General features: G+C 36.5%; 2 protein-coding genes across 3 annotated transcripts; one reads left to right on the top strand and one right to left on the bottom strand.

Moving 5' to 3' along the window:
- Positions 1-1,032: 1,032 nt before the first annotated feature.
- On the top strand, positions 1,033-15,794 carry LOC101736159 (uncharacterized). Of its 2 annotated transcripts, none has more exons than XM_062668592.1 (6): positions 1,033-1,196; positions 11,589-11,689; positions 12,437-12,586; positions 13,411-13,500; positions 13,626-13,955; positions 14,454-15,794. In XM_062668592.1, the coding sequence occupies exons 2-6, from the start codon at positions 11,617-11,619 to the stop codon at positions 15,632-15,634; spliced, it is 1,824 nt and encodes a 607-aa protein (XP_062524576.1). In that variant the 5' UTR covers positions 1,033-1,196; positions 11,589-11,616; the 3' UTR covers positions 15,635-15,794. The 2 variants fall into 2 exon arrangements, with proteins under 2 accessions (XP_062524576.1, XP_037867045.1); XM_038011117.2 differs by lacking the exon at positions 1,033-1,196 and adding an exon at positions 10,586-11,090.
- Positions 2,043-5,495, bottom strand: LOC101736422 (uncharacterized). Its single transcript, XM_004932288.5, has 5 exons — positions 5,028-5,495; positions 3,202-3,327; positions 2,844-2,936; positions 2,520-2,736; positions 2,043-2,437 (listed from the first exon to the last, which is right to left on the bottom strand). The coding sequence occupies exons 1-5, from the start codon at positions 5,095-5,097 to the stop codon at positions 2,194-2,196; spliced, it is 750 nt and encodes a 249-aa protein (XP_004932345.1). The 5' UTR covers positions 5,098-5,495; the 3' UTR covers positions 2,043-2,193.
- Positions 15,795-16,862: the final 1,068 nt, after the last annotated feature.

Consider the following 16,862-nt stretch of genomic DNA (forward strand, 5'->3'; position numbering starts at 1 on the left):
CCAGCCACCTTGTCATATGTATAAATATATATAAATTATATTAAAAAAGATAAAATAAAATAGCCTCTATTTTCTTATACTTAATTCCTTACTAAGTGTACTTCTCTATACTTATACTTAACAGTCTGGATTTTGAAATGTATTACGCAAAACTCTTTTGCTGTTTTCAACTGCATAGACACAGTAACAAGAGCCAGTTAACATTTGTTGTCATTTAAAATAATAAAATAGACTATAAAAGTTTTATCGGACCAATAAATGGGAATTATTATTTTTACTGATTTCTTATCAATAACCAAGGATTGTCTGATAACATCAATTAAAAGTATTTCAGTTACGCGTTGCATATTACCGAACATGTGAATTTTTATTGTAATCTCATATTTCTACGCTCGAATCATCTGTACCCAAATATAGAGATTTATATCTTCATTACGAATTATGCCACTACCGTGATTTGGATCAAGGTTTTTTTTTATTAGGGTTTTTTTATTGCTTAGATGGGTGGACGAGCTCACGGCCCACCTGGTGTTAAGTAGTTACTGGAGCCCATAGATATCTACAGCGTAAATACGCCACCCAACTTGAGATATAAGTTCTAAGATCTCAGTATAGGCAACAACACGCTGCCTATACAACGGCTGCCACTATGCATGGAATCTTTGAAAAATATTTACTTAATACTGTCTACTGTTTAATGATACTTAACGATGTAGATAATAACGATGTAGATAATTTAATGATGTAGATAATTTTAATATAATATTTTCAATAAAGCTGATTTGTGGCCGTTTCATGGTTTCCTAACATCTTAAAAGACGTGCTCCTAAGCTTGAACATTATTAGAAAATAAGGTCCGGTTTATTGATAGTCATGAAACGCAGGAGTTAAAAACATGGAACGCATCAAAATACTATAGGATCGTCCAGAATAAAAAAAAAGATATAATCATTGAGACTTCCGCAGGAAGATTAGATATAAAATAAAATTTAATCTTTCGACGTCACTAAAACATGCTTTAGTTACAGTTTTGAATTTAACGCAGCAACAAACATAGTAAGGCCATTAGAACACAAAAGTAAAGAAAGTAAAGATTCTTGAACATCATTTGTACTCTTATCATTAAGTGTGAGGTACTTTTTCCATTGACCAAGTATGCCTCCAATAGAAAATATTCTCCAGTAGCGGAATGTCAGGTATAATAAATTTTTTTCTCTTTATTTTTGCTATGATGGCTGGACAATCTCACGGCCCACCTGGTGTTAAGTAGTTATCAGAATCCATAGACATCAAACAGCCGCCACCGATTTTGAAACATGAGTTCCAAGTCTGAGTTTCACAGTACAACGGCTGCTCCACCTTTCAACCTTCTGCCCCGAAACGCATTAATGCTTCACCGCAAAAATAAGCAGAATGATGGTACCTATCCGTGCGGGTGGTCTTCCGCGTGGTTCGTTCTTCAAATCAAAATTTTCTGTAGGTAGTGGAATTTAGGTTATTATATCTGTGAATTTCGGTACGTTAACCACTAAACGCTTGAGTGGAGTGGGCTTTCATAGACACAGCCTAATTAGTTTTTCGACGAATATCCTCAGTGGTTCGCGATTACGATCTGATGATAGATTTAACGAAGCACTGCTCTAGCTATGGTCAGTGTTAGCAATTCTCTCAGGTTAAGCCTGCGAGCTCACTTACCGGTCCGCGCCTAGATGGACTAGCCTCTTAGGATATCATTAGGTAGGGAAGAAGGAGTGGGCTATATGCGTGTCTGCCTACAATGGCAATAAATAAAAAATGCTATAAGTATTTGTTTAAAAACATTGGGAACTGTCTGCATAATTTGAACCGCGGCGTAATCTCACCACTCGACACGAGGCCACTTAGCTTCTTACTCATTAGATCGCTATGATTACATTTTGTTCAAGACCTTAAATTTCTGGTTAAGTCTGAGTTGATTTTTACACGCTTTCTACAGTTTTTAATGAGTTTTATCAATTACGTTCCAATTTTGAAGATTCATAGAGGACAATAAAAAGTGGAACTCGTTACTAAAGCTATATTTTATTTCTTAGAATAAATTTTCTTATTAATGCAGTCTTACACAATAAATAGGATTTTGTGAAAACGTAAAAAATATAGGCAAGTGAACATAGGAATTGCCTTTTGTACTAAAACGACGTTCTTTTAAATCTATCACAGTTGATTTGGATGCTTAAAGTATTTAGACTGTCTGTTTTGAGATTCAGCGGAGTTATCCGGTTTTACTGTAGAAGATGCTGCTGTAGGGGTGCTGTTCCCTTTGTTGGGATTCAAGAATGTGTCTAAGAAAGCGATTCCATCTTCGAGTGTCTGTACGATGTTTTGATAGACGCTCTCTTGTTCAGTTTCAGCCGCTTCTGTTTCAGTTTCTTCATCTTCTTCTTCGGTTTCCTTATTCCTGTAAAATATAATTTCCAAAATAAAATTTACATATTTTTTATTATATTTATTTCGAAGACAATTATAGAGGTTGCACTCACGTGTCTATTTCGGCAGGTTGAGGCAACATCTCCATTCCTTGTGGTGTTGATTTGAAGCAGCCAATCGGAAACTGTATTTGCGGAACCAAAAATATCCTGGGCTCTAACTCTAAGCATCCTCGAATGCCTTCAGAAGTAGGTGCCAGCTCACTAAATTTAGCGCAGACTTCTGCTAATTTATCGAATACTTGAAGACAAATCGGTTCTGGGTTGCTCCCTATAAAAATATGAATATGATGAAATAATCATGAACAAATATCCAATAAACGCAAATGGCAAATTAATTTGAAAACTATATGGTAATCGAAAAATGTGATGGTTTACCTTGAATTTTACTGCTGTGTATAAGGTTTTTGCCGTAAGATATCTTAACCATGAACCCTTCATCTGGCGAAACATATTTCATGTGGACACAACCTGAAAAATAAATTTATTTTTACTGCCTCGTTAAAATGTGTCTAAAACAAAGACCAGTAACTGGTTCTACTACACGCAATGCGAGCGCGTGTTGAGGCAGTGATGTTTTAGATGCTACAGGACAATTACCACCACATGTGATTATTTCATCACATAATCCAGGATAATGTTGGTACCATAAATACAAGCTACGGTATGAAAGTAAATTGTGTTTATAATTACTATTCTACTTAATTATTGAGGAAATTTTACAGAAATACAATACCTGGTCCACCCACGTCAACGAATGTCATATTAAAATTAACACAGCAAACGCAGGCTTGTCCCTTGCACAAACAGTTTCTACTAGACTCGTCATTGCGTTGTTCCGGTACGTCGATTAGAAATTGCCCTGCAAAATTTATGGTGTGAGGTTTCTATTCCAGATGTTTAAAGATGGAAAAAAAAAGGAAAATGGCGTGATATGGTTAGATAGGAAACGTGTTAAATTCTATTTTATAATTATTACTATACTAATTAAATACTTTATATATTGAATTATATATTATATAGTCATATAGTATGCAGACTTTAGGCCGCTGGTCTTTTTGCATGAGCATGCTAAGCTTTGTGATCATAGCCGATTTGTATGTGGATGTAATTTTTAGTGATGATGAAAATATGGTTCAGAAAAAAATACCGCTTCCGGAAACATCTACGTAGCTTAGGTTAGGAAAAGTTAAGATAAACGACATGTCGGTAATAAGTTGTATAACGTAATAAAGTAGTTTTGATCTGATAATTATGGGCACTATTGAATCAAAACTACTTCACCGGCATGTACAGTGGCTAATTAATTAATCGTGACTGCGAACTGGCAAATAATAGAAAGGAAAAAAAACTAGAATCCAAGAATCCGAAATTTCAAGATTAGAAAGTTAGAAATATTGCACAAGGAAAATATGTACGTAAGAAAATAAATAAATACTAGTTTATAAAAACAAAATAATAAGTTAAATTATAAATTATTTCGCAAGTCATCGAACCGAGTTTGATGTATAAAATAAAAAAAAAAAAAAAAAAATTCAACATTCGTATGTAAATCTGTCCAGTTTTTGTATATTCGATGTTTCGTTTAGAAACTTTCTCGTGAGCCGCGTTTCTACTTTCACTGCTCAGATACCTGCCATGTTCTCCAGTTCATTGTACTTTGTAACCAAATTTAGTGGTCTGAGTTGTTATAGTTGGTTGGCACAACGACAGGCCTTTTAAAATTGGTATTAGCGTTTGTGGTCGTCTTTGTATATTGTTATGTAAGAGAAATTTGGACTCGCAGTTAAATAATCATAAGTGAAATGTATAGTGGAACTTTCGTAACTAATGTAATCGAGTAGTAATCTTGTAGTTGAGTCGAACATTCTGGAATATTTGATTTTTATTACAAAGAACAACTGATTTTTATGTATTATTTTTCTAAATCAATAAAATACATACATTGTTTCTGAAGAGGGTTTTTAGTTTAATATTTATGTATTTGTTACTGCAATAGTTCCAAATATCAGTCTTTTAAACTGAAATAATTATAATAGCATTTCAGGATTTTGATAATACATATTTTATTGAAATTTTTCATTACATACACAAAAAAAGAACTATTAAATCATGTTTGTATTATGTTTATTTGATTTTGTATATTATTCTATATGTACATTCGTAATAACGTGTACAAAACGACTGATGAGCTCGCGGAAGTGTATTATTTGTGCGTTACTAGCGACCTGCTCTCGCTTCGCTTCGGAAACTGTAATTTATTATTGATTTCTCCACTATTTAATGCATGTTATTATACATATAAACCTTCCTCTTCAATCACTCTATCTATTAAAACCGCATCAAAATCCGTTGCGTAGTTTTAAAGATTTAAGCATACATAGGGACAGAGAAAGCGACTTTGTTTTATACTATGTAGTGACAATACATTTAAACTTCCTTTTTTATGTGTTCCATAATTTTATTTAAATTTCATAATTATTGGACCGTACTTATTTAAGCGTCAACCGGCTTTCTCTAACTGTTTGATGGTTACATATTTGTTTTGCATTAGGTACTTACCTAATAGGCCCATGGCGTTTGCCGTCGTGACAATCACGAATAGCACCGAAAGCACCACTTTGACCGACATATTGACGTTGTCACCGATCGAGAACTAAATAAGATTTGAATTTTAAAATTCACAATTTATAATGAAGGACAGATATCGTTGCTTTTGCGAGGAATGTTCGAATGAGGCGACCGTCGCCACAGCCGAGCCTACACTGCTCCTTTCCTAAGATCTCGCCACCGCAGTTTCACCTCTCACAATAGAAGGTGAAATTTAACTAAAGCATCGTATTAAAATGATATGCACCACCGAAATGCATTGAGAAAGCGACTGGGGTGGGCTTTTATTACGATTTTAATATTTGATTTTCAGTCATCGAATTCAAATAGAAGATAAATGTATATGGGCATCGGTTTATTTTGATTACTTTGGGAGGTCCGTGAATGGTGCTTGAAAACTAGTCGGCTGACTTTCTCTCGTGGATAACAGCGGCTACTGATTTATAAGGAAATTGTGAGTGTGGTTTTGTGGGCTTGATGTTTTCCGGAACTTTCGAGAAGATTATTAATGAGGATAAAACACCAAGGGTTTTAAATTTATTTGTTTTTATTTTCTGTATTTTATAAGTTTTCTTTAAACTGAAATTACTGATTTTTTTGTTATTTACAACAAAATCGTAATGCGTACTTAAACGCATACCTACTTTCAAAGATAATTTCTATTCATCGTAAAGATTAAAATGTTTTATCATTGTTTTTTTTTTGTAGTAATGTTAATACGGATAAGAAGGATGCTGTGCTTTCAATATATGTAATTCGGTGTATACATTTAAAATTGCGTAGGACATGATGAAAGCTGTAATACGTTTTTCCGCCTTCGTAGAAAGCTGTCTGACCCACAGATAGACTTGATTTGTGCAGCTAAGTGCACCATCGGACCAGTGCCCCACTTTTGGATCACTTTACTTTGATAGTCTTAGGTCACGAACAGAGTTGCAGGTGCTGTTTGAGTAAAGTATATTTTTATAATTATAAGACAAGATTTGTCGAAAAGTGCGTTCATAGTTTGGAGCGTGAGTATGTGTGTGTGTGTGTGTGTGTGTGTGTGTGTGTGTGTGTGTGTGTGTGTGTGTGTGTGTGTGTGTTTGTTTTTATTAATTGCTTAGTTGGTTGTCAGTTTTGAGTACACCGCTGTTCTATTGCTTCAAACTGAAACGCATTTCTGCTTCACGGTAAAAATAGGTAGGGTGGGGTACCGACCCATGCAGGCTCAAAAGACACCTTAACACCGATAATTACGCAAATTATAGTTTTTGCGCATTTGATTTATATTACGCGATGTTATTCTTTCACCGTGGGAATCATTCGGGAACATTTGTTACCTGCCTGCGGGATCCAAACACCGGCACAGTCACATTGCTAGATAAAAACTTACCGGGCGTCTTATCCCGCAGATTGCCCTAAACATATCATTGCTCATTACGGATCCTCTCGATCCATTAACGGTGCTTTTAGGTACAACAAGCACTGGTCAGCGTCCTCGCCGAACCCGTCGCTTGCGACGAAGGGTTCGACTAGTGAATTAACCCACACAGCCCGCTGAGTTTCTCGCCGGATCTTCTCAGTGGGTCGCGTTTCCGATCCGATGGTAGATTCTGCGAAGCATTGCTCTTGCCAGGGCCAGTGTTAGTAACACTCCCGCTTTGAGCCTCGTGAGCTAACCTACCCGAGACTTCACTTCAAGGAGAAGAGAAGTTTTTATACCTATGCTGATAATAGCAAAAATATCCCGCAGACCATCACTTCGTGTCAAAGTGGTGTGAACAATTTGTAATAACGTATCTGTAGAGGCACTGCTTCGATGCATTTTTCATACGATTGTTTGATAAGTACAACACCATTGGTCTGTCAGGATAGAATGAAGTTTTTTTTTTATTGCCTAGATTTGTGGACGAGCTCACAGCCCACCTGGTGTTAAGTGTTTACTGGAACCCATAGACATCTACAACGTAAATGCGCCACACACCTTGAGATATAAGTTCTAAGGTCTCAGTATAGTTACAACGGCTGCCCCACCCTTCAAGAGGTACCTGATTTCGCGGAAAAAACTACAATTATTTTAGACGTTGTTTAAAATGAATATGTAAAGCTTATCATTTCAACAACAGCTATTCTTTTGAATCGTTGATTGACACAATATTTCATAAGCTACTAAATAATTTACTTGAAAATCATGTACGTTTCTCATCATTATCCTGCCCTTCTCCCAGTCACCTGGGGTCGGCGCAACATGTTTTCTCCTTCTATACTCTTCTATCATATACCATTTCTTCGCTCACTCCCCTCCTACCCATATCGTTTTTCACACAATCCATCCATTTCTTCTTAGGTCTACCTCTTCCTCTAAATCCTTCCACATTCATAGTTAACACTCTCTTAACAACCTCATTTTCATTCCGTCTCATCACATGTCCATACCATCCCAAACGTGCACTCCTCAGCTTCTCTGTCACAGGTGCCACTTTCAGACTTCCTCTAACATATTCATTCCGTATTCTATCCATTCTCGTTACTCCACACATCCATCGCAACATTCGCATCTCTGCTGCATGCAATCGCCTTTCATCCGCCACTTTCGTTGTCCAACAAGCTGATCCATACAAGACGGCAGGCCTTATATATCTTCCCTTTTAGGGGAAGAGGGATGTGCGAGTCACATATGGTGCCCGTGACCTGCCGCCATTTCATCCATCCTGCGTCAATTCTGTGCCTCACAGTACGATCCAGTTCACCGTCGCTTTGGATAACAGACCCTAGGTATCGGAAGTCTTGACATACTGGCAAAGGTGTTCCGTCGAGGGAAATGGGTGTAAAATTGGAGAGACCGCCAAAATCACAGAACAGATGTTCGGTTTTCGATCTGCTGATTTTTAGGCCAACACTCTCCAACTTGCATCGCCATTTCTCCAGTATGTTTTGGACCTCGAGCCCGCTTTCTCCGACGAGCACTATGTCATCGGCAAACAGCATACACCAAGGGGGCTCTTCCTGTATCTCCGATGTCAAGGCATCCATCACAAGCAGGAAGAGATAGGGACTTAGTGCAGACCCTTGGTGTAAGCCCACTGCCACATTGAACTCGTCGGAATTCCCCGCGGCGGTTCGTACATACGTCCTTGCTCGACTGTACATGGCACAGATTAACCTCACATACTTACCAGGTATACCTTTCTCATTCAATGCCCACCACAAAACTGCTCTAGGTACTCGGTCGTACGCTTTTTCTAGATCAACGAACACCATATGCAGATTCCTGTGCACGTCGCGATGTTTTTCGCACACTTGGCGTAGTGCAAATATGGCGTCCGTTGTCCCGCGACCAGGCATGAACCCGAACTGGTTTTGGGTGATCTCACTTTCATCTCGCAATCGCTTTTCTATCACTTTCTCCCAAACTTTCATACTATGAGACATAAGCTTTATTCCCCGATAGCTGCCACAGTCTTGCACATCCCCTTTATTTTTGTATATGGGCACCAGCGTACTGATGCTCCATTCCGTAGGGATCACTACTTCTTGCAGCAGCTTATTGAAGAATAAAGTCAGCCACTTATATCCGTCTTCTCCCAGTATCTTCCATACTTCCACTGGTATACCGTCTGGTCCTTCCGATTTTCCGCTTTTCATACTTCTCACTGCTTCTCTAACTTGATACATACTAATCTCATTCACAAGTCCGACGTTCTCTGGCTTCCTATTAATCACTCTATTCCAGTCGTTCTCCTCATTCATTCATTCATTCAATCATGTACGTTTCTATTAATATTAAATCAGGTAGCTGCATGGAGGTCAGGATAGACTGAGGTTTTTTTTTATTGCCTATATTTGTGGACGAGCTCACAGCCCACCTGGTGTTAAGTGGTTACTCGACCCCATAGACTTCTACAACGTAAATGCGCCACCCACTTTGAGATATAAGTTCTAAGGTCTCAAGTATAGTTACAACGGCTGCACGCATTACTGCGTTTCGGTTTGAAGGGTGGGGCTTCACGGCAGAAATAGGCAGGGTGGTGGTACCTACCCGCGCGGACTCACTAGAGGGTCTTACCGCCAGTAAAGTGGACATGACAGGATATTATGACAAGAATTCGAGGTTTAATAATACTACTAATATTACTCGTACTATCTACTATAGGAAAACAGAAAATAAATTATCCATATATTTTTTAACAAGACTAAAATATTACGAAGCTTAATTAAGCAGGTAAATATATTAAATAAACATTAATATTTTAATGGACAGAAATCATCGAGCACTTACTTTCTCCTTGTGAAAGTGACCATGTCGCCGCCGGCGCCCAACCGGGAGTTTGACGATTCTAGTGACGTTTATGCAAATTGGCTAGTACCATTAAAATATTAAAATTTCGATCTGTGTTTTTTTTATAAATTAAGTGTTAATCGTATTGAATTATGAATTAATTAGAACGTGGGCATACTACATTCATTCATAAAAAATAATTGTTATAGAATCGTTGCTCACAATAGGCGCTGCTTTCAGTATAGGCCTATATCAGTTACAAAAGTAGTTCATATTCCTTTATACGTACGTATTGATTTTATATGAATAGAAAATGTCGTTTTTAAGAACCAGTACAGTCTTTGAAGTTTTTAGGTTCAATGATATTTCAAATTTGTGCTTACATATACTTCTGAAAATAAGCTATTTTATCATTTAAAAAATAACTTTATTCGTATTTTTCAAATACGGCATTATTTCTATTTTGTTTTGCTATCCAAAGTTCATTCCGAAGGAATCACCAGTTTATAAAACTAATAAATTTATTTTCATCAGGGTTCGCGTGTATCATTATTTGGAGTTATGCTTGACAGTCTTACCATTTTGGTTCATTTTAGTTAATTTATAGCAACATTTTTAAAGCTTTAACACAATTTTACCAAATGCCTCATAAATTACACATTCATAAACACTGTACTCCACTTATGAAATTTAAGAAAATTCAGGTATGCAACGTCAATAGACTTACACTGTTTTACTTACTATGTTTGTGTATATTTTATTTATATATGTATTATATTTATGTATGTATAATTATATACATAAAATTATTTTTGAAATCAAAATACTATAATACTCTAATAAATAGTATATAGTATATAGATCATAGCACAACAATATCGCACACCATACATTGTTATAGACACGTTCACACTGTAACGTACTATATATTATTGGCTAAATATAGGCTGCTGTACTATATGGCACTATAGTATAGCGTAGTCTGAAGCAGCTTTTGAACTTAGTCAACGGGCCGCAGAGTGTGTGTGTTTGTGTATGTGTGTGAAAGAGACAGTGAATCCCGTAAATATGTCATGTTTCATTCCTTTAGAAACATCTTTTTCCTTAACAAAAAAAAGGTTGATAATTACAACATGCCAATTCGTTGTTCCCAGACAGTATCTCAGATCAACGTCCTGTTTTTTTTTTTTTGATTCTAGAATATTCGGAGAGCATGTTTCAAGTAAAACTTACATATTTGTTTACGTAATATTAGGTATTATTTGCATTTAAGAAGGATATCAGATTGAAGTATTTGAAGTATACGAAACGAGAAGAATAATTTGTATTTTTTTACGGATACATTCTATTTAAAAATCAGAGTTGTTGTTATAACAGTTAACTGCTATTAGAATTTATTTAGTACATCCTGTTTAAAATGCGTCGTCAAATCCATGTGTGTTCTTAATGAAACTTCATATGCTCAACTTGACACTAAATTCTACATATTCGCCCAACTGAGCGCGCTTTCTTCTCTTTCTTTTACGTAACGAGCGAAAGAGACTTCCGTTAGACAGTTTTCCTTTCTCGATGTTATACGTCAGCGAACATTTCTCCGGTCGGGAGTCGGTGTGCTTGTATCAAATCAGTGTTGGTGTAACGAAGGTGTCGTCTGCGTTTTTATCGGTTTTAATTCTAATAATTACGACCGCGACAGTAACGTGCTCTACAACTAGTTCCTAAGGAAACTTTATCGAGGGAAATTTTGAGCTAAGGTAAACCGATTCCAGTGTATTTTTATTTTTACGTAGACTTTATTTTAATTCAATAATTTTTGTATTAAGTTCTTTTTGTGCTGTCTCCAATATTGATAATATAGAGTGTAATGAAATAATCGCTTTCATTATTAATCTTACGATTTTAATGTAAAGGCATTGCCTAGTGTAAAAGATATCAACGCACAGAAAACTATGTGTCGTTAAAATGCAGTGATGTTATGGTACTGATTATGCTTTTTTATTGAACGTGGTTGGGTTGAGTTCGAAGATTGTCCGGTGTTAAGCGATTATCGGAATCGACAAGCATTTTGAGACGTGAGGTCGATTTTGTAATCAACCAATTGTGGGCATTCAATGTATAACTATTTCGGGACAGAAACAGGCCTTGCATAACATAGGTAGAAGTTACGTGCGTCACTTTTCTTGTACGAACTCATCACACGTTTAGATAGGTTTATTGATTTAAGAATTAAAATCTCTCCGATTGTGTTTCAGGCCAAGCCTCAGGGAGCCAAGCTTCACGATGAGGCTCTCCCTGGTTTTTGAATTACTTTTGATATTCGTGCTGCTAGCATTCGCAGCTTCGAAAAGTGTCAGTGAGTATAGTAGTTTATAATTTATCTATTGATTGAAGGTAACTAGAAATAGCATAAGCATGTCATTTTTTTGTTATTTTTTTATTACCTTTGTAGGCAGACGAGCATACGGCCCACCTGATGGTAAGTGGTCACCGTCGCTCATAGACGTCAGCAATCCCAGGGGCAGAGCCAAGCCGCTGCCTACTATCTTGTATGCTTTCTCAGAATCTTGGCACTTCGACCTCATCTATTCTAATAGAAATCCGGATGAGAGCCGTAAGCCGTGTTAGAAACCAACAGAAAATCGCTTAAAAACATCCGGAATAATACAAAGCCGCTGAAAACAATTAATTTGTTAGCTATTGAAAAACACGTGAAAGTGGCCAGTATCGATGTATTAGTCAAGTTTTTATGCATCGCAAACCGTTGTCTAGCGTGCTGGCTTGTGCGTTATTCAGTCGGAAGTTTTTAGTGACTTGGATTAAAACACGTGTTTCATAGATATAATAAATACTCGAGCAGTAATGGACATGTAACATTTAATTTTTATAAATAGAAAACGGTTGCGTTACGGCGCGGCGGATACTTAAGCACGTTGAGTACATGAATTTGTAACTTTTATAGAGTTTAGTACTTCCTAATTTGTCTTTTCTCTTTCTTATCTGACAGTGTGCTCAGTGACCAAGCTAAAAGGAAACTAAGCATTTGGAGTATTAATTTTTTTAAATACGTTTTTATTTAGAACGCACCTTTTATATTTAACAGAAAAACAAAACCAAAGGAAAAGCATTCAGAACAGAAACGACGAGGACAAACCCGATGATGATGGCATTAACAAGTATTGCAAGTGTTCCGAGGCGTTTTGCAACTGTTGCCGGGATTTTTCCGTTCCGGTTATAAATTTAAATGGCCCAGGTATACTATGTCTTGCAGTTTTCATTTCATCATACATCACGCTATTCACGTAATTTTCTTTAAAAAAAGTAAAATAAATAAATTAAATAAGTAGAATACATTTTGATCAATTAAAATACAATTGACAATTATAAATTGTAGTTTGATCCAATGTAATTAAATACGACCATTTGTAAAGCTAACAAAAACAGATGCGTATAAAAGTTGAATTTGAAAAAAAGTAGCGTTTGACGAAACGCAAATTACGGTAGGTATATGGAGTTTAGGCGTAACTGACCCTAATAATAATATAAACATTTATTCCAAAGAAAAATTACCAAAACAAAAAAAAATGAATGAATAATAACGAGGCTTGGAAAAGGTTAACGGCTCAGCAATCCTTAACAGTAAAATCAGTATTGCGGCGACCCTTAGAACCACAAATGTTTACTCTTTTGCAGTTATAATATATGATTATTCTGACGAAGCATGTTGCGGATAATAACATGTACTTTTAGGTTAGGAATATTGTGTTCTTTTTTTTATAATAAATTAATGTTTAACCATCATATATGTGTACAAGTTAAATGAAATGTCTATGACGATGACATCGTGACATAATTAAAGATAAACAGTAAGCATTCAACAGCTCCAATCCAGGGAGGGCTTTCTTCTGTCTCAGAGGAAAGAAACAACGCATCTAAAATTAATTCTTTAAATTGTAATATATATATGATATTATGATACATTATCTACTTGTTTGTATGCAAATAATAAAAGCCACTTACCAAATTTCGAATAAACTTTTGGTGTTTAAAAGTTTTAAGCACTTAATTGTATTGCAGGATGTGCGACTTTAATGTATCTGAATGGCGATAAAATGTCGGTATCTCTGAGCTTCGGTAAAAAGGTGATCACGAACAGAACTCTATCAAGTAAGTTTTTTTTTAAATCGTATTTCAGTTACCAAAACCAAAGTTCGTGCTATCGAGAAATTATTCTACGTTGATCAAAAGTGAATCAAACTGTACAATTCAAAATATATTTAACTTTCTTTCAGGTCGCAAGCCGAGTCCTGTTTGCATGCCTTTACCTGGAGGCATATCAAAGTTCTGTGGACGAGTATATAATATTGCACGAGCTGGAGAAGAGTTTCGAGCGTGTTTAGGTCTAGAGCTGCAGGCAAAGAGTACTGTGGAGGCAGCAGTTAGAGTGTCATGCTTCAAGTTTGGGCCCCGTGGAGTGACGTCGGAGCCGGCAGATCCTCTTCCGCTTGTTCCTCAGGATGAAAAGGAGGATGATGATGACGATGATGATGACGACGACGACTTTGGTCTCGGTGCTGATGACGATGATGAAGAAGAAGACGATGATGATGATGATGATGAAGGTGCGTATGGAATATTTTTTTATCATCATTTTTTTTTACGTTCTAGATAGTGAACCAGTTTCACGCCCATCTGGTGTTAAGTGATTACTGGAGCCTATATCGTGAATGTTGCTATCCACCTTGAGACGTGAGGTGAATGTATCAGTTGTATTCTAGCACTACTGACCATCATACCAGCGATATAGATTGACGCACCCTTAAAATCGGAAGCTATGATGCTTTGAAAACTAGCTCTGTTAGCTTACAATACATTTTATCCAAACACTACTACACTGGGTCCTTCAAATTATTTGTAACAATACTTCGAATTGTAACTATAATTGAGATCTTAGAACTTATATCTCAAGGTGTGTGGAGCATTTACGTTGTAGATGTCTATGGGCTCCAGTAACCACTTAGCACCAGGTGGGCTGTGAGCTCGTCCACCCATCTAAGCAATACAAAAAAAAAACAAAAAAATACCGTTAAAATATTAGAATAATTTTTTTCTTATTTTAGGCGAACTAGATGCCGTTAACGATGTAGAAAGTGCAGATTATACAGGGTTTAGTCTTTTGGGCGAAGACATTTTAGGTGATCTGTTTGGTTCCTCCGGTGGTAAAAAACCCAATAAAATTAAAAAGAAGCAAGCTCCTGCGGTTACTTCTACGACTTCGACAACTACGAGACGCCCTCGACCCTCTCGCCGCCCATCAAGAAGACCAACACGAACAACAACTCCTTTACCAATCAGATCCACTACTGTAAGAGTTCGCCCAGTCAACGGTAATCGCCGAACTACTCGCCGGCCCACTAGACGTCCAGGCAATGGAGGGCGTCCGCAAAGGCGGACAACCACTGAATCTACATCTACCTCAATCTCCACAACTACAACATCAGCTCCAATAGCCATTGCATCCGATATACCTGTGGTTCAAACAACAGAGAACATAGCTATTATTAGCAGTATAAATACCGAAAAATATGAGCCTGTAGCTATCATAGATCAGAAAGCTGAGCCAACGATGAAAATAACTACCCCAAATAGTGTAACTGAGTTTATTCAAGATCCCAGTTTGGAGATGTCTTTAGCGCATATAACCGGTCAATTATCATCTATGCAAGTCACACCATTACAACCAAATAATGAAAAGGAGTCTAACATACCGAAAATAGAGTCTGATATGAAATACGAAAAGGTAGAAACGCTCACTCCCAAAACTCCATCAAGTGTTGCTTTTGATGTTACATCAGGAGAAGCTGTAAGCGATGATATGATACAGATAGTCCAAAGTCTCGATTCAAGTTCAGAAGAAATTTCACCCACAAAAGAATCAATAACTGCAGACGAAAGTCGAGGACACTTTTATAATTTTGGTTCTCATTATGAAGGCCTTACCTTACCCAAAAAGAAAAACAGAAATCCACAGTTTGCACTAGAGGATTTGGATGTTTTAGATTTAACTGAAATCGGTGAAAATATCGGTGATCAATTTGGTATATTTGGTGGCAGAAAGAGGCAGAATAAACTTAAGCCAAACAAACATCGTGACGGTAGAGACGGCGATGAGTATGATGAAATGTTTGATGTCATTTCGCTTGATGCTTTAACGCGAAAATCTGATACAGGTAACAAAAATATTAAAAAAGATCGAAGAAGACAAAACAAAATGATGAGAGACTTATGGCCGGAGGCATGAAGTATTTCGGACTAGTTTAAGTAATAGATGTAATTATTAATTTATTTCTTTTATTACCGCCCTTAATTTAAAATAGATGTTTCTAGCTGTGTAAATAGATTTTGTCTGATTTTATTTATTATGCATGTATGAGAATAAAGATATGCCTTCATTTTCTTAATTATTTTCTACTTTTGAAGTCTAGTCAATCGACTAACGGAGACCTATAGATTTTGTCATATCTTTACACTATAGCCATTTTATTTAGAAACTATTAGCACTATTTAGATGATAGGTGTAATTTGTAATATAATGGCGTATCCACCTTCTCGGCCCAGCTATTTAGTTGTTTGGTAAATTCATCTCTCAACTTTTATTTTCCCAAATACCCTGCCCAGTTCCTGCCATGTTTAGTTTTTAAGAATGTCCTTGTTTTTGACCATTTTTCAGTTTAAAGATATTCTTTTAAATTGAACTTTTTCAGTGAGTACTCGATATTTACGTTATAATTCCCTTTAATTCGAAATTATGTCGAACCAAGTAATTGTGATAACTTTTTTTGTTTTTTTTTTTGTTTGCTTTGATGGGTGGACGAGCTCACAGCCCTCCTAGTGTTAAGTGGTTACTGGAGACCACAGACATCTACAACGTAAATGCACCACCCACCTTGAGATATAAGTTCTAAGGTTTCAAGTATAGTTACAACGGCTGCCTGACCCTTCAAACGGAAACGCATTACGGTTTCAGGGCAGAAATAGGCAGGGCGGTGGTACCTACCCGCGCGGACTCACAAGAGGCCCTACCACCAATAAATTTATATACACATGTAATTGAGAGATTTAAAATATGTCGTCACCAATTGGCATTTGATTGATCGTTGGATAAGTATGATTTTTTAAATATAAATCAATAGGTTGAAATATATCTATGCTTGAAATTTAGCAAATCCTTCCCTCTCAGCGGAGTCCTCGAGCTCCGCCCGACAGAAATCATTGCACCTTCACAAAAAAAAAACCAGAAACTTTGCTATTGTTACATATATTACGTAAACGAATAAATAATAATTAAATAAAGTTTAATTGGATTGCTAACAGGGTACTAATGTACTTAAGACGTTCGATGAAATGGAATTGGCATTATCTTATTGCTATTATTGCTCTTATCGAATCATATAGTTTAACATTGTACCTTTACGCAGATTAGGAGAGTAGTTGTCTTAATTGACAAGTTCTCCCGTGTACATATTTGT

Source organism: Bombyx mori, chromosome 5, assembly GCF_030269925.1.
Source record: "Bombyx mori chromosome 5, ASM3026992v2".
In the NCBI taxonomy this organism is placed as follows: domain Eukaryota; kingdom Metazoa; phylum Arthropoda; class Insecta; order Lepidoptera; family Bombycidae; genus Bombyx; species Bombyx mori.